This window comes from Pongo abelii, chromosome 18 (genome assembly GCF_028885655.2).
Source record: "Pongo abelii isolate AG06213 chromosome 18, NHGRI_mPonAbe1-v2.0_pri, whole genome shotgun sequence".
NCBI classification, from domain to species: domain Eukaryota; kingdom Metazoa; phylum Chordata; class Mammalia; order Primates; family Hominidae; genus Pongo; species Pongo abelii.
In genome coordinates this window covers 27,650,201-27,668,083 of record NC_072003.2, presented here as the reverse complement: position 1 = coordinate 27,668,083, position 17,883 = coordinate 27,650,201, and the positions used below count along the sequence as shown (strand labels likewise).

Here is a 17,883-nt window from a genome sequence, read left to right as displayed (position 1 = left end):
CATTCCTACTCTCCCTCATTCCCCACATCCTTTCAGTACCTTTTCACTGTCCCCAGGTACACTTCCCGAACCACAGCAATAAAGGAAACTCATCGTAAGTAATTACCGCTTGTCAACTGGGCAGACTGGGTAGGCCACAAACACTCAATGGTTTAGCTGCATTCTACTTTATCAAGGAATTTAATACTTATTTATCAGGGTTTCCGGAAAAATACGTGGCCATAAACGAGTCACAATTCTGCATCTCTAATATTCAAATCCAAACCATTTTGAAAGTTCAAACTTCGAATTTCTATGTAATTCAAGACTCTCCTAGATTTATTTAACCACATCTCCAATTAATCCTGATTCATTTCTGGCCTCTTCCACCCGCCCACCTATGAAATGTATCCTCCATGTTTAGTTTAGAATTCTGTATATTCAGTTCAGCTTGTATTAAAAACTAAGAATTTTAAAATAGGGAAATGGAGACACACATACAACCTGTGTCTGGTGGGTTAAGTATATAGATATGGCACTACTTTCTGTAAATAATGCAAATACTCAACATTTGAAAAGTTTACTGAAAACTTTTATTGTAATCAAAAAGTGACATAACAGGGTTGTAATGAATTCAGCAAATCATTCTGCTGATATTTTAGAACTTATATCAGCTTTTGCCAGGCAATTAAAAAAATTCAAATGTGAAAATTTCACATTACAGTAAACTCCACCCCAACTAATTAATGGTGGTTAAAAATAATAGGCCCTAGCAAAACCTCTCATGTTACATGGTCACAACTCACAATTCTGTACAAAAGTTCGTGTTATAAAGCTCTGATGTAAAAATCAAATAATCAAGCAGCAATATTTTAAGTGCAGCACAGGGTCTTCCATGTCATTTATTTACAAGGCTTGAATCTCTTTACATTATAACAAAATTTAATACAGATGACTTAGTAATTAAGTCAATTTTTAAAATCTGTCTTTTTACACAGTGACAGATTTCACTTTTTGGTCATCTTTCTCCTTCTCCTTCTCTTTATCTTTGTTCTTCTTTGACTTCTTTTTCTTGTGTTTGTGTTTTTGGCTTTTTTCCAATTCCACTTCAGTGCCTGCATGTTTCTTATGCTTCTTATGCTTTTTATGTTTCTTGTGTTTTTTCTTTTCCTTCTTTTTCTTCTTCTTCTTGCTGTCCTGACTTTCTGCTGAGCTGGCACTGCTACTGTGGCTTCGGGTCTGGCTTCCAGAAGGACTGTGGCTTCTGCTGGGGCTGACGCTGGGGCTGCTGTGGCTCTGGTTCCTGCTTATGCCCACCTGGACGACTGCTGCTGTGTCCAGGATCTCTTTCGCTTTCTCCACTATTTTATCTTTCAGGTCCTTAGAAATGTTTCCTGAAGTTTCCTCTTCTTTTACAGAAACATTACTTTCACTGTCACTTTCATTATAGTCTGGTTCAAAAGCAGCTTCATCAGTTTCTCTAGTTAAGTCAGAGGAAAGTCTAGAGGAATGACTTAACTGGGGTTTAGGCTTGACAGTATTCTTGTCAATTTGCCCAGTAATCTGCTCTTTTTCAACCTGTGTCTCTGGAGGGTTAATTATATAAAGTAGTTTATTGCCACTTGACTCTTTATTGTTCCTTGCTTCTAATACATGCTTCTCACGATCCTTACAAGGATTTTTATCTACAGATTTTATCTCTTCATTTGGCCGTTTAGTATCATAAGTGGCTTTGTGATCATGAGGTTTTCTGTCTCTTGAGGGACTAGAATTACTTTTTTTGGAATCTCCTGTTCCTTTTTTAGGCAAATCTCTCTCTTCCCTTGGCTTATTTTTCTGTCCAGATGCAGAATCTTTATTCCGGGAAGGAGAGTCTTTTCTTCTTGTTAATTCATTCTTTTCATCTCTACGTTTGGAACTTGAATACTCTCTGGTGTCATAGTCAGTTTTTTTGTCTCTATTGGGAGTGAAGTCTTTATTTGAGGAAGCACGAGTGGAATCATGTTTATCTGATGTTCTAGCCTCTTTGGAAGATTGAGACAGACTTTTAAAATTTCCTTGTTCATTCAGACGGTCCAAATTACTCTCTTTCTCTGGCTGAGTGCTGTTCTTCCTCTTTTCAGGGTTTTCCTTTTCCAACACTGAATAATCTCGATCTTTGGTCTTCCCTTTTTCACTAGATGCAGAGTTTTTTGAACTTTTAACCTCGTGTTGTGTGACTTCATGGCTCACGTCCTTGGTGAATTTCTGAATTTTCTCTGATGGCTCACTTTCTTTCTCAGGATACTTGACTATATTTGATGGCTTTGTACTAACATTTTTTATAACACTAGCAGGTTTTCCTACACTTGACATAGGCTGTGTGGATTTAACATCTTCTTCTTCAGATTCAAAGTCATCTTTATCCCATTTGGATTGAGGAACCTGAATCATAATGATAACATCTTCAGCTGGCGCCGTATTGTCATTATTATATTCTTCCATCGTTTTAATCACAGTTCGCTTTGTATCTGTTTTTTCTTCAGATTTCCGCACAGGACTGCCTCCAGTTGAGCTCGTACTAAAAAGAATAACAAAATATTTTTAATTAATGAAGAATTTACTATTATAAAACACTGATAAATATAAAAATGCTAACTTAAACACAAATGTCCTTTTAACATTTAAAAAAAAACAAAAAACTTATTCTGCCCTAAGGAAGACACACAATTTAAGATTATGATTGTATAAACACAAATGTGGCTCACCCCCAAAATCTACTTACAACCTTGTCTTTGGCAATTCCCTTCTTCAAAGACAACAAAAGACTACATAAAACCAGCCTACTTCCCTAGATCAGCATTCATAATTAATATAAAAAGCACAAGCATGGATAAAACTGAAGAAAATCCTTCTCCCAACAAACTTCCACACCCACCCCCTACACTCAGCTACCTGGTATAATCCACCAGAGTTGAGCTGGATCCTTCAGTTCCAGTCACTTTTCTTCTGACCTTTCCTTTGACTTTTTCTTGTTTAACTTTGCTAGATGTTGACTCCAATTTTTCAGAGGGTTCTTTTGTGTTTGATATATTTTCTGTACTTCCAATTTTCTTCCCAGTTTCTCTGTTGAGCTTGATTTTTTTGGCTGGTGCAGTTGAAGAAATTTTGTCCTTTTCAGGGGTCCTATCCATTTTTTCAGTATCAGGTTCCATTTTGCGCTTTGGTGATGGTTTCATTATTTCAGTCACTTCTAGTTTCGAGATTTTCACTGAAGAAGACTCAAAATCTTTATCTACACCTTTTTCTTCAGTTTTTCTTTTTCTTTTTTCTCCCTTATTATCAAGTGGTTTGTTTTTCTCATTAGGCTTCTTGGCCTTTTCTTCCTTAGTTGTTAGCTTTTCTGATTTGACATCTTTGGAATAGTCCTTCTTCACTTTTTCCTCTTTGACTGGTTTTGTTTCTTGGTGTTCTTTTGCTGATTTAGAGTGAGCTTTCCTGGGGGTTCCAGTGATTTTTTCATCCTTCTGAGAGGAAGATGATGATTTAGCATTGTCAGTCTTTGGAGTCTCCTCTTTGGCTTTTTTAATTGGAGGTTCAGAGCGAGGAGATTTCTCACGTTCTCCATCTACTTTTTCTTGGGGTCCTTTAGCAGGTTTTACAATATTTTCTTTTTTGGACACAGCAGATCCATCATTCTTCCGTTTGGTTTTATCACCCTTTGCTTTTGGTTTATCCCTTTCTCTCTTGTCTTTTTCAGACACTGATTTAAAAGTGATTGATTCTGCATCCATTGGTTCATCTCTAACAGGTGTGGCATCATCTCTACTTGGGAGAACAAACAATGAGTCTGTTTTATTTTCTTCAACACCTGTAGGTTCTCTTGATTTCCTAGAAGTCTCTAATAACTCTGGGTTCAGAAAACCCTCACTTTCCTCCCCTTTTCTTCTTTTTCTGTGTTTCTTATGCTTATTTCCTTTACCATCTCCTGGAGCGTTTTCACTCTCCTTCTCTTTTGACTTTGTATTATCCTTCTGATTGTGACCATCTCTTGCTGCAAGCTTTTCTGGATAGTTGCTACCTATGTTTCGACTTCTATGACTTTGCCCACCAACATAATCTTCTCGGCGGCCTCTTGTGAGGGGAGAATTCCTGATGTTAAGTGGTAAAAATCTCTCTGGAGAAAAGTTCTCCCTATTTGCTGAGGGCCTAGGCTGTGCTCCAGCAGCATAACCTTTATAATATTTTTCATACCACTCTCTATATTTTCTCTCCCATTCTCGGTAGCGTTCTTTTTCAAATGGGTCTCTAAAGTCAACACTTCTCCCATAATATGCTTTAATGTCATATGGTGGTGGAACTTCTCTGTATCTATTAAAATATTCACGTTCTGTTTCCCCTTGAGGTACGTTACGTTTATTAGGAGACTGTCCCCTAAACGCTTGAGGAGATCTTGATCGTGAATGATAGCGTCTATAAGGGGGTGACCTTGACCTAGATCGATGATATCCATGAGATCTAGACCGTGAACGGTAATTGCGGCTCTTGCCTCTGCCTCTTCTGGGGTATGGAGGTGACCGTGAATAGGAACGAGAATGTGAGCGGCTGAATGATCGAGAATAAGAGCGTGAACGTGTTGAACCAGATCTTGATTTAGAATAAGTGTATGAACTTCTTGAATACGAAGAACCACTATAGGGAGATTTAGACCTAAAAACAAAACAAAACAATAGTTGATAGTTGAGAAATACATACAAAATAAAACACAGACTCTCAGATTCTAGCATTCTTTCCTCACGGTTTCATCTCTTTATATCAAATTTCACCTCAGATGATTAAAGAGGCACAGTGACCTCTACTGGAATGGAATAAAGTACACAAATCAGAGCAATCACTTGTTACAAAACAAAAGTGAAGTCTTAACAATCAGAGTGAAGTGCATTAATGTACCGTGAGTTATATGAGCTAACTAACATTAAACAAAATGTCAATTAATTTTAAATTTCACTTCCTATCTGAATATTGAAGTAGGAGTCTGTTTTTTGTCCTATACTGGCCAACAGCCTAGTTTTAAAAGAAACCACATTTCAAGTGTAAGGCTAAAAAATAGTCTTTTAAACAAACTTCCAGGGAATTTTTATAATTCACTTTTTCTATCAATAAAGCAATTTGTATTCTACTACTACTTCATAATACACAGGTTAATGTTCCAGCAAGAAGCTGTAGCCTTATGGTAAAAGGGTCCTGAGAACTGTTTTCTGGCTATTCCCCTATTTCTTTCCTTCCAAAAACATTTCCCAATTATTTGATACTATAAATAACTTCAAGGGACAAGGGCAATTTAATCCCCACAACTGTTAGTTCTACACAATAGAATTTACACTGAGACATTATTTCAATGAACAGATATTGGGAAATAAGCTACATCTTCACTTCTATACACCTAGACCGAATCAGAAAAATTCCTAAGTGCAATGTTCTTTATATCCATAGCTAATCCCTGGATATTCAAAGTCCCGTTTGTAATTCTGTTGTGAAGGCTTGCAAAACACTAACCTGGAAAATGAGCGCCTACGCTCCTTTTGAATCTTTTTGTATTCCATCAATTCCTTAGCAAAATCATTTGTAAACTCATCTAGCTTGGACTTTTTCTTTTCCCTAGTAAAATAAAGTTAAAGAGTGAAAGTTAACAAAAACCATTTAAGAAAACTAACAAGACAAATGTAATTAGATCATGAATGAAAGGAATGAAATTGCCATTAGTTTTCCACTTTAAAACTATAAACTAGGAATCCCTGAGAAGTTGCTTGTATGGCTTTGGTTTAAATTTTAGGTGAATTTCTCATACTAACTGGAAACACTGGAAAACGTTTCCAGACACCTATTTAATGTTATTATCAGAAAATGAAAAAAGTGTATAATAATTTCAAATTAGAATACATACTCTTCTTTTAGTCGTCGCTGCTCTCTATAGAATTCTTCCCTGGACAAAGGTGGTGCTTGTGTTGTTGGGATGGTATTTGAATGAGCTGTCTGCACTCCTGATGATACCCAAGGTGTTGATAAATTGGTAGGAGCTGGAGGAAACCCTGGAGGAGGTACACTATACCCAGCGGGTGGTGGCTGGCCAGGAGGAAACTGAGGAGAAAACTGTGGAGGAGGAACACCTGGAGGGAGAGGAAGTGTATGGGGAGGAGGCGGATACAAAGGAGGTGGTGGAACAGGTACAAAGACTGGAGTTGCTGGTAGTGACGGGCCTTGAGTCCTCTGTGATCTTTCGCTGTGGTGTCGCCCACGGTTTATACTTCTGGAGAAATAAATTCCAAGATATTACTTCTTCAAACTAAAGTCATCTGAGACAAGTAAGCTTATCTTTTCTATCCATAATTATTTTCAAACTTTGAAGGAACTGACAGGTTAATGCTGCTATGACCTAGCTCTCCCCAAAAGCTTATTCATTTATTTTTTATTTTTTGAGACAGAGTCTCACTCTCGTCCAGGCTGGACTACAGTGGTGCAATCTTGGCTCACCGCAACCTCCACCTCCTGGGTTCAAGCGAATTCTCCTGCCTCAGCCTCCCAAGTAGCTGGGACTACAGACACGTGACACCATGCCCAGCTAATTTTTGTATTTTTAGGAGAGACAGGGTTTCATCATGTTGGGCAGGCTGGTTTCAAACTCCTGACCTCAGGTGATCTGCACAAAGTGCTGGGATTACAGGTGAGAGCCACCACACCCAGCCCCAAAAGTTTAAATGAAGGAAAACCACCTCCTGTAACCTCTTTTTTGAGGGAGGAAGTGGGTGAAGATCATACAAAGCAGAATAAATTCTAGTTTTAACTTCTATAATTAACAATGAAAATATCAATGCTTTCTCTCAAAGGCTTAAGTAAAAATAACAGTGTTGGCTAAAGTTTCTAATTTGTGCCTCACCAAACAGAATGGGTTACTTCTGTTAAACTAAAGGTGCTTTAAATTATAAATAATTGGTACACAACAGCAACAGTAGGGGTTTAGATTTTAAGCATCTTTTCAGAGAGCCATGAATTAATAAGTATTACCTTCTTTTAAAATGTGATCCAGTAATGACATAGTAAACTTTCATAAGTTTAGCAATGAAGCACTAGAAAATATCCCGAATTTCCTTCTTTTTGGAGACAGGGTCTCACTCTGTCCCCCAGGCTAAAGTGCAGTGATGTGGTTATAGCTCACTGCCGCCTTGACTTCCTAAACTCAAGTGATCCTCCTGCCTCAGCCTCCCAGGTAGCTGGGACCACAGATGCATGCCACCATGTCTGGTTATTTTATTTTATTTTTCTGGTAGAGACAGAGTCTTACTATGTTGCCCAGGCTAATCTTGAACTTCAGGCCTCAAGCAATCCTCCCCCATCAGCCTCCCAAAGCTCTAAAATTACCAGCATGAGCCATTATGCCTGGCCAAAACTCTTGTTATGAAGTTTTGGTGGCTCCTTTATCCTGGTGGTGATTATGACCTAGACTAGCAGTTCTCAACCTTTTTGGCACCAGGGAGCTGCTTTGTGGAAGACAATTTTTCCATGGACGGGGGCAGGGGGGTGGGGGGATGGTTTCGAGATGAAACTGTTCCACTTTAGATGATCAGGCATTAGATTCTCCTAAGGAGCGTGCAACCCAGATCCTTTGCATGCGCAGTTCACAACAGGGTTCATGCTCCTATGAGAATCTTAATGCCACTGCTCGTCTGACAAGAGGTGGAGCTCAGGTGGTAATGCTCGCTCACCTGCTGTTCACCTCCTGCTGTGTTGCCCAGTTCCTAACAGGCCAAGGATGGGTACTGGTCTGTGGCCCAGGGTTGGGGACCCCTGACCTAGACAGTAAGATTCTTACTTCTTAGATTAATATTGCTTGTACCCGCCCACTAGCACAGGAGCCTCTAACAATCTCCTGTCTCTTCTTTTGGAAAAGAGAGGGTGGGAGATGATTGGGACAGTGGAGTCTAGAAGAGAAATAGTTGCAATTCTTGTTCACAGTTGGGAGCTGAGCTTGTTAACTTTCATCTTAAATTAAATTGGTATCTTAGATATTGTCTGAGCCTTAATGACTTTCTTCTACTTCCAAGAGGGTAAATGCAAGCTAATACTCTGCTGTTTGCTGACAGGGAGAAAGTAATCACTGAGAAGGAATATTAAAAATGTCTTAAAAACCATCATTTAAGATACTATATATAATTTATTCTTTTCTAGCCCTCTTTAAGGACAACTGCCCAGGACTTAAGAGGGATAAGCACAATACAAACAAATGACCCCCTTCCTTCCTGCCACTGCTGTGCTTTAATTTCTTTGGTAAGATATATATATAAAAAATAATATGATTATTTTCCAAGATTTTTAGCATGCCTACCTGTAGCAGCTCCTCTCCCCTCTTCTAATTTGTTGTGGTGGAGAAACCAGATAGCCAAGTTTGTTGGAACTGTGTGGGAGAAAAAAAATATAGCTCAAGCATTTCTCCATGGGTATAATACATGACCTTTCCATGCATAGATGTTAAGACACCAATTTTAACTACTCTGGAAACTTTTTCCTACTCCCCAATTCTTAAACTTGTTTCGGATAGAGAGCTGAGTAAATATTATATTTACTTAAAACTAACTTTCCCCCACCAATTAACTGTATCACAACAAATAACTAGACCTCAAAATAGACTACTTTATGTAATATTATATTTTAATTAGCACTCTATAAATTACTCTGTGAACTTATTGTTATATACAAGGAAAAGAGCCCTTTTGTCTGCTGGGCACAATGAAGTCATTTTACATGTTAAGGTAGGTAGTGTCATTCCAAATCCAAACGAGGAAATGGATGTTAGGGAGTAAAACCACAAGACCACTGTCATGCAGCTAGGAAATGAAGGAGATGGGATTCAAACCCAAGTCTACTTGTTCCTAAATCCTATGTTCCTTCTACCGATATATCCTGCTAGTAACTCATACTTTTAAGAATATATCAGTTTTCAATTGGATTATATAAACAGAAATAATTATATAACTAAAAATACATTAAGTAAGTCTGCTGATTTTCAATGCCATAAAACATCCCACAGAGAAAATCAAAGTTCTTTGTATTTTAGGGTGGAAAAAACATATCCTGTAGAACAACTCGATTTCAGACAAAAAATTTTTGTTCGGTGGATGTTAATCTTATTATGTATTTATGTACTCAAATCAAACTTTGATCATCCAAATTAAGGATAGAAAAAGTTAAACCTACTAGGAAAATAACTGACACCATATTTAAAATAACTTTTCAAGTAATTCTTATCTATTCATTAAACTGAAGTCCTGTCAAGATCCCCATTTGTTGGATATGAAAGTAGAAAAAAACTTTTAAAATTTTGTATTTTAGAAAAGATTTGCTCATTAAAAAAAAAACCCTCATATAAGCTTGAATTTTGACATTTTACATAAAAAATGTTAATCTGGCACATGAAAGTTTACAATAAAGAGCAGTGACCCGCTGCCTAGTTTGGACCTTCCATTATCTAGTTTGCAGGCAATCATCTGAAGATTATTGTAAACATCTACTCACTGTTCCCAGCCTGGTCGACCACCACCTGGACGAGCAGTATTTATTCTTACTGGACCTAGAAACAAAAAATAAAAGCAGTAGGTAAATATAAAATTGCACATTAAATCAAGCTAAAATTATTTTTTAAAGGGAAAAAAGTCTAAACCAAAGTGATCTTACTCACCAGTTGTGGGGATCAACTGTCCATGCAATAATGACTGTCCAAGCAAAGATGGGGTTCCAAGAACAGGCACCTGGTAACCCTTTAGAAACAACCACAAATAAACAGAAATAGTTAAAAAAAAAAAAAAAAAAGAGGTGAAAACAAAATCAGAAAAACAAAACCCTGCTGTAAAAAAATCCCAAATTAAAGCACCAGTAAAATTTACCTTCTCTTCCATAAGAGCAGTAATTGCAATTGAGGAGGTTCCCTTTGAGTGCTCTGATGCAAGAGCTGCAGCTGGCAATATTTTATTATCAGAATCCCTTAAAAAAACATAAATTATAATACATTAAAAATCATCAGAAATGGACAATTAAGAGTAAAAAAGTTTGCTGCTGTTTACCCATCACCTGCAGTAAGATGAGTTAAGTCAAAGATGATGAATACTTCTGAGGAAAGTGAGAGAAGGCTGAAACTTTGAAGAGTTCTCTATATGTTTAAGTGGAAAAGTAAAATGAAGGACCCTCCTTAAGAAGATACGATAGTTATGACAGAAATCAGTTGCAAGAATAGTAAAACTTAAAGAAAATCAAAGTGTGGCCTATGAAGACAAAAATCCCTCTAGGATTAGGAGTTAAGTTTTAGCTCTAGTTCTACCACTAAACTGAAAGGATAATCTTGGGTCAGCCATAGAACTCTCTGGGCCTATTTCCACTATCAACCAAATAAATTCCACCAGATCAGTGGAATTTCTTAAATGTAAATGTAAAGGTCTCATCCTGAAGTTTTTGCTTCAGTGTGTCTGAAATGGGCCTCTTACACCTTTTTTTTTTTTTTTTTTAAAGAATTTATGAGACATTAAACTACATGGACAAAAGTCTCATTTCTGAAGTGGTAGGCTGTGAGTTTTCACTATTCTCCTACATAATAATTATGCTCCAAAACAATCACTATTCCTGACTTCTCTACTTACCTGTGTTTTTACCCCCTCTTCTCTACCTATCTAAACTGTTCTTAGTTCTACTCAAAACTACTCCTATCCAAAACTATCATTATGATCACAAGTGAATTCTCCCACCTCTGTTAAGTTCAGAGCTGTTATGGTATATGGAACATTCAACGTTTAATAGGGGCTGGTTGGCAACCTGTGTAGTATTTGACCTCAGGATGCTTAATCCTCATTTGCCAAATCAATCACCTTTGTTTTCCTCTTCCCCCAATAAGACTACGTCATTTCTTACAAGTCATCCCACATTACTGGGCACAGTGGTCCACTAAGAAAGCTGTTAAAGTGATAACCAACAACAAAACACTACATCATTGACCTCATTTGGTTTCTAACAGTGAAAAATACACAGGCTTACCGAAAAGGTCCATCTGATTTTTCTGAATGAACTGATATGGACACTGTTGCAGTTATATCAGGTACAGGAGCTGGAGCAGAAGATGGATTTCCAGACACAGGAGGGGCCAAGGAAGACTGATTAGAAGTTAATGAAGATATAGACGGAGCTGGGTGAGTTGATGAAGATGTCACTGGAATCATAAGAGGATCTTGTTGTCTTGATATTGGAGATCTCATCAGAGGTTGTAGGTTCCTCTGAATCAGTGGTCTCGGAGGTGGTATTGGGGGTGGTGGAGGAGGTAACTGTTTTCGTAGTCTTTTTGTATAGCCAGTTTCATTTTTGAAGTTATTAACAGCCTACAGATACCAAGCATAATAATGCAGAAAAATGTTATGTAGTATTCACTGAAGTACAGTTAAATCAGTTAAAGATTAAAAAGAATTTTTTCATAAAATGGATACAAAGATAGTTACCTGTCGTAAAAATTTATTGGCAATTAAAGCATCAGGAGAAACATCATTCTGATGACACGTTGGACATGTATGTTCATCTGATTCCAGGAGTGCTGTTCTTATACCTATGTATAAGATTTCAAATATTAATAAAAGCACAGTAGGAACTCAGTGTTTATGAAATGAATTAAAAGGATGGTTCACATTTGTTCAGTTACATTACTGTTTTTCCAAGCATGTTGTGCTAATCATTTCTTAGATTAAGAAACTTAAGTAAAATCTCCCATCTTACAGTACTCCTCTGCTCTTTTCTATATGACCTATGCTACGCTAAAAAGAAGTCACAGCTGGGTGCGCTGGCATGTGCCTGTAATCCCTGCTCCTGGGGACGCTGAGACAGGAGAATCACTTGAGCCTAGAAGTTCAAGGCCAGCCTGGGGCAAACTAGCAAGGATCCCCCACCCCATCTTTTTTTTTTTTTTTTAACAAAGGACACATTTAAACAAATGTCTGAATTGAGAGCAAAAGCACTCTTTCTCAAAGACTATTCTTTGTTTAGCTAGTAATTGGAATATTGTAGAAAACAAAAGAGAAATATAAGATAGTCTAGAAAGACAAAAATTATACATGGCTAACTTGGGGTTTTCATTCAGGCAAGGAAATGAGAGACCTACAGCACAGTACATGGGAGCAACACTAAATTACATATATGAAGATTAAGCTTCAATGTAGTAAAACTCCAGTAATATCAAGTGGTATGTTAAATCTAAGATATAATCTGAAACAAGTCTTTAGCAACCTCTTCTTGACCTTGGTCTTCACTGAAGAGGTCAAAAAATAAAGATTTACAGGTATGCAAAGGGGATGGGTTCCAGGACCTTCTGAAGATAACGTCTGTAGATGCCCAAGTCTCTCAACTGCCCCAAAGGCATAGTATTTGCATATAATACTATGTACATCCTCCAGTATACTTTAAATAATCTCTAGATTGCTTGTAATACCTGCCGCCATATAAATGCTATGTAAATAGTTGTTATACTCTTATTTTAAAATCTGTATTAGTCTTTACTATTATTTTTTACGTTTTCTTGCCCCCCCCCCCAATATTTATGATCTGTGGTTTTGAATCTGCAGATGCAGAACCATGTATATGAGGACTGTATATTTCAAAACTACCTTTAAAAATGAAAAAGGCCAGAGCAGGCTTGAGCAAATTTTCAGGTAACACTGATTTCTTCTGTGTAAGAAGGCACAAACTTAGGATAAGTGGCAGGAAACAACTAAGTGCTAATATAAGTGATTTAAAAAGTCACAACTGCATGGTAAATGCTGGGTAATAAATATGTCTACAGAGGTCGGGCACGGTGGCTCATGCCTGTAATCCCAGCACTTGCAGAGGCCGAGGTGGGCAGATCACGAGGTCAGGAGATCGAGACCATCCTGGCTAACACGGTGAAACCCCGTCTCTACTAAAAATACAAAAAATTTGCCGGGCATGGTGGCGGGCGCCTGTAGTCCCAGCTACTTGGGAGGCTGAGGCAGAATGGTGTGAACCCAGAAGGCAGAGCTTGCAGTGAGTTGAGATTACACCACTGCACTCCAGCCTGGGAGACAGCGAGACACCGCCGCAAAAAAAAAAAAAAATACTGTCTACAGGAATCAGGTCTTAATACACTTAGAAATATTAGGATAAGCTATTCACAATCCAGGAAAAGGATTTAGATACCACTAAAAAATATTTCCAGAATTATCTAAGGCCCAAAAAAGTTTTAACATTCTGGATACCACTTAAAACATACAGGAAACAAAAAGTCTATATTAAGAAAAACACCTCAGTATAGTCACCCTGACGAAGGTACAGAAGGTGGTCAATTCCAGAATTTAAAAGGACAAAGAAGTTATTGTTTAAAAAAGATACAGCAAGAAAAACAGACTTCTCATTACTTAATGCTCATTGATCAACACTTGTCATCATTTATTTTATTATTAAAATATATAGGTTGGGAAGAGCCGTTCCAAGTAAATACAAATATTCTAAAATATACATCTTCCAAGTTCAGCATTTCTTACATTCATCACAGTAACTGTTTCCACAGCAGGGAATCACAACAGCATCAGTCATGATATCCTTGCAGATGAGACACAACAATTCATCTGGGATAGGATCATCTTCTTCTGAGGAAGAAGATGGCTCCTCTGGTAAGAATGGAGGTTTCTCTTTCTTCCCAATTGCATATGCTTCTCTGTAAAAGAAAGTTTTCATGTTTTACCACTGTTAAGAAGGCAGAGTACTCATGCTACATGTTCTACTATAACATAATGGGAACACATAATTCAGCACAATGCCGAATTAGTTTAGACAAGCACCATATCTTCTAAAATAAGGGAGTAATTATGTACAACCTCACCCTAAACAAAGACACAAAAGTCTAAACAAGCATAACAAAAAGAAGCAAAGAAATGCTATAAAAACAATAAAAGGATTTTAGAATCCGTAACTCTTAAGAACTGAGGGCCAGAAATAAAGCAAAATGTTCTGTGCCATAAAGTTCTATTTAAGTGACAAAGACAAGACTTGAATTTAGACAACACCATAATCACAATTTTTCCTACTCTATCAAGTTCCTTGAAAAAAATAAAAATGAAAATGAAAATTAAAAATCCCAAAAAATCTCCCCTTCTCCATATCCCAAAAGTCTCTCAAACCTGTGAAGGTATTGGAGTAAATGCCACAAGATGGGAAATTAAAATTAGTACTGACATTATACAATTAAGGAAAGATAGTTCAAGGGAAATATTATGTCATTACCACACAAATAATTAATAAAATGAGATACCGAAACCCATGATCTACTTATTAGTATTTTAAGAGAGGTTAATCAATTTATAGTCAATTAAGAAGCATTAGTGACTTAAATGATCAAAATCTGTGTTACAAAAATGTAAAGTAACACCTCATTAGACATTCTAGGTCCAGTTTTTTTGTAGAAATGCATTTTGCAGAAATGTTGGGCATTAAATATAGTATTAAAAAATAAAAATAGCTATTCTCAGACTTGTCACCACTGCTTCTACACCCCCATCTTCTCTGTAATCAGGCAAATTTGCAAAACACAGGAATCCCTAGAGAAACCCTTTCTATTTCATTCAGGAACAGAGTGTGTTTATCTCAATGCTGAAAATGAAAGAATCTCGGCTGTACAGAGTAGGGTACCTTAGGTGTGTTATTTGTGTTGCAGTTGCTCCATAGACATCACCACGATTCCAGAAATAAGTATCAATTTGCTTATGCCCCATTGTTCCCAATTTGTGAAAGAGGAGTCTCCCACTGCCCAAAAGAGAGAAAAAAGAAAAAAAAAAAAAAAAAAAGAAAAAAGAGGAGAACAGAGGATAGAAAAAGAAACAGAAGAAGAGTCTGAGTTGCTTATCAGTGGTGTTAGTGAAGAGGGTGAAAGTTTCATTTAAAATATTTAGATTCCCATCTTTCCCCAGTATTTGCTGTGTGTCTGGCACAATTGGGCATTTGTATTTCAGCATTCAAAAGCAATGAAGTTAATTATTAGGGTTTACAGGTGATATTAATTTTTCCAACACAATTTTTTATTTAAAAATTTTACATAATATAGATGAAGCGGTCTGCTCTTAATTGTGTCTAAAAATAATCAATTTCACGCTAAAGTTGTTTGGAAACATCTATGAAATGTCTCTGAATTAGAAACAGCATAACAACAGACTGTTCAATGATGAACCACAAAAACACAGGATGGTGACTGATAAAAAATAGATGGGGGTGAAGTTGAGGAAGTGAGCAGGGTTGGGAGTTTAGGAAAACATTCTTATCTGTGAACGAAAACACTATTTGCTAAAGTACATATTCAAAAACACAAGATCTTTTCAATATCATTCTATGGCATAGCTATTTTCATCATCATCCCCACCTGCTCACTACACTACACTTCAACAATATTTGTAGCATGAAGCTGAGGAAAACTGTTCTTATATATATATTTTTTTTCACTGAGAACATGAACACCTATTCTGTAAATTGATGCCCTGAGGATCTCCTAACTTCACAATCTCCTGGACAACCTGTTAAAAATGTAGAATCAGGGTCTTATCACATAACTTCTAAATCAAAATCAGGGGCAGAGCAACCAGGATCTTTTTTTTTTTGTCCAAGGTCACTCTACCTGGCCAGTCTTTTAACACACTTTTGTAGGAAATTCTTACGCTCAACAAAGTTACAAAACGACAGTCCAAAGAACACTTAATATTGTGTTGTATAATATGTGAGTTCACAACTGTTGAAGGTAATCAAAAAAGTAATTGACTACATTAATAAAATAAAGCAGATAAAATGGGAGGTTATCTAGTTAACCCTGCCACTGAATTTGCATATCTGTCCATTTCATTAAAAACTGGTTCATAATATAAAATCTGAATACACATTAAAAATGGGCATTAAGACGTGGTGGCTCACGCCTGTAATCCCAGCACTTTGAGAGGCCGAGGCGGGTGGATCACAAGGTCAGGTTAACACGGTGAAACTCAGTCTCTACTAAAAAAAATACAAAAAGTTAGCTAGGCGTGGTGGTGGGCACCTGTAGTCCCAGCTACTCGGGAGGCTGAGGCAGGAAAATGGTGTGAACCCGGGAGGTGGAGCTTGCAGTGAGCCAAGATTGTGCCACTGCACTTCAGCCTAAGGGACAGAGCGAGACTCGGTCTCAAAAAAAAAAAAAAAAAAAAAGGCATTAAGGTGTTTTATAGAGCTATAGTTGATCTGAACTAGTGGTTTATAAAATAAACCTTACTTGAGAATCTTAAGACTCACATGGCATATCTAAACTTATTCAAGCTACTTCAGTATTTCATTTATGCCTGACACTTAAATTTGCCTTAACATCATGCAGAGCTTTTATTCTTAAGCCTCCTGTTTCTCAAAATGATTACAATCTGTTTTGTTCACTTAAAAATGCAAGTAGCATATATAATAAGATTATGTGGGAGTATGTATGTGAATGAGGAAGAAAGCAGGGAATGACAGAAAAAGAAAAAATTAGAAGACTACAAGGGAAGTGGCACTCACTGATAACAAAAAATCCCCAAATCCATTTTAAATTTGCTTTAAATGGAGCAGACTGCAGCCTCACAGAAATGCAAGATGTAGCGACTAACGGCCTTGGTACACAAAGTTCTCAAGGAATCCAAGTAGCAAAGTTACAAGCCCAAGATTAAAACACTATACCCTGGGACTGACTGGAGTCTCCACAGGTCATACCTAATTTGCATACTTACGCATCTATAGTTGGTATTGCATATTTTCCAGTGTTGGTAAGCATTGCACCTTTCATATTAGGATCTTTCACTTCCATCATGAAACTTCTGGGAATTCCAGTGCTCTTTTTAATCCTAGGACCAGATTCAAAGTTTTTATCCTATTCAGAGGAAAAAGGAAGAGGAGGAGGAAGAGAAAAAGCAGTTACTTTTATTTAATAAACTAGCTAATGTTATACAGTGCTTACTATATTATTTGTAGTGCTTTACATATGTGATCTCATTTAATCCTTGTACCTGCTATGTGAAGTACGTACTATTTTATCTCCATTTTAGAGAAGAAAAAACAGGCTTATAGAGATCAAGTAACTTGCCTAAACTCAGCTAAGTGGCAGAACCAAGATTTGAAGCCTGGCAAATTTGGCTCCAGAGACCATGCTCATTTGCCATTGTCTATAGAAGGCAGTATTGACCAAGAAAAATAAGATAGCTAAGAAACAATTCCAAAGGAAAAAAAGTAAGGTATACCATAGTTTCTGCTTTGAACTTACCCCATTTGTTGGGCAATTCTTAATATAATGTCCAGGTTTACCACAACGGAAACACGTGTAAGATGGAGGTGGTGGACCTAGAGGTTTCTTCATGTAACTAAAACAGGGAAAAAAAAATTACATGTATACGAGGACTTTGAAAAAATAGTGCTTTTGATTGGGGGGGAAAACCCACCCCAAAAGTTCCTATTAGTATAAAATATTTATGAACTTACTTGATTGGGTCGTATTCATGGCCAGATTGCGACATCATTGCTTTAATTTTATCTTCTTCAGAAGCATTGGCTTCAGCCAGATTGGCAGTCTGTTTAACAGGTAATTATTTGACACACACATTAGAAACACATTTAAGACCACACAGCCAAAGACAACACCACTCATCCTGTAAAGAGCAGTATCTAACTAACCTTGCATAAAAACAGCTATTTACACGTATAACCTGGAAGAGGCACTTGGGAATTCCTTAGGTAATTACATGATGTTTGGGTGTCTGCAAGGCTGAAGAAAGTCATTCTGGGGGCACTCAAACCTTAGACCCTGTTTGTACCTTACATTAAGACTTGCATACTACTTTTCTACAAGTTAAAGACTGA

At 37.1% G+C, this 17,883-nt stretch overlaps 1 protein-coding gene across 2 annotated transcripts in view; it reads right to left on the bottom strand.

The window, feature by feature from the left end:
- Window positions 1-549: 549 nt before the first annotated feature.
- The window catches only part of RBBP6 (RB binding protein 6, ubiquitin ligase), a 33,203-nt gene continuing 15,869 nt past the window's right edge, over window positions 550-17,883 (bottom strand). Inside the window, exons 6-19 of one of the 2 annotated variants that reach the window (XM_054533657.1) lie at window positions 17,506-17,594; window positions 17,291-17,387; window positions 16,761-16,900; window positions 13,536-13,708; window positions 11,487-11,590; window positions 11,032-11,369; window positions 9,894-9,990; window positions 9,689-9,767; window positions 9,526-9,580; window positions 8,339-8,407; window positions 5,903-6,265; window positions 5,515-5,616; window positions 2,914-4,668; window positions 550-2,539 (exon numbers count right to left, since the gene is read on the bottom strand). In XM_054533657.1, the coding sequence (XP_054389632.1) occupies window positions 970-2,539; window positions 2,914-4,668; window positions 5,515-5,616; window positions 5,903-6,265; window positions 8,339-8,407; window positions 9,526-9,580; window positions 9,689-9,767; window positions 9,894-9,990; window positions 11,032-11,369; window positions 11,487-11,590; window positions 13,536-13,708; window positions 16,761-16,900; window positions 17,291-17,387; window positions 17,506-17,594 (5,031 nt within the window). In that variant the 3' untranslated portion in view covers window positions 550-969. The remainder of the gene's footprint in view (window positions 2,540-2,913; window positions 4,669-5,514; window positions 5,617-5,902; window positions 6,266-8,338; window positions 8,408-9,525; window positions 9,581-9,688; window positions 9,768-9,893; window positions 9,991-11,031; window positions 11,370-11,486; window positions 11,591-13,535; window positions 13,709-16,760; window positions 16,901-17,290; window positions 17,388-17,505; window positions 17,595-17,883) is intronic. The other variant, XM_024233466.3, reaches the window with a different exon arrangement.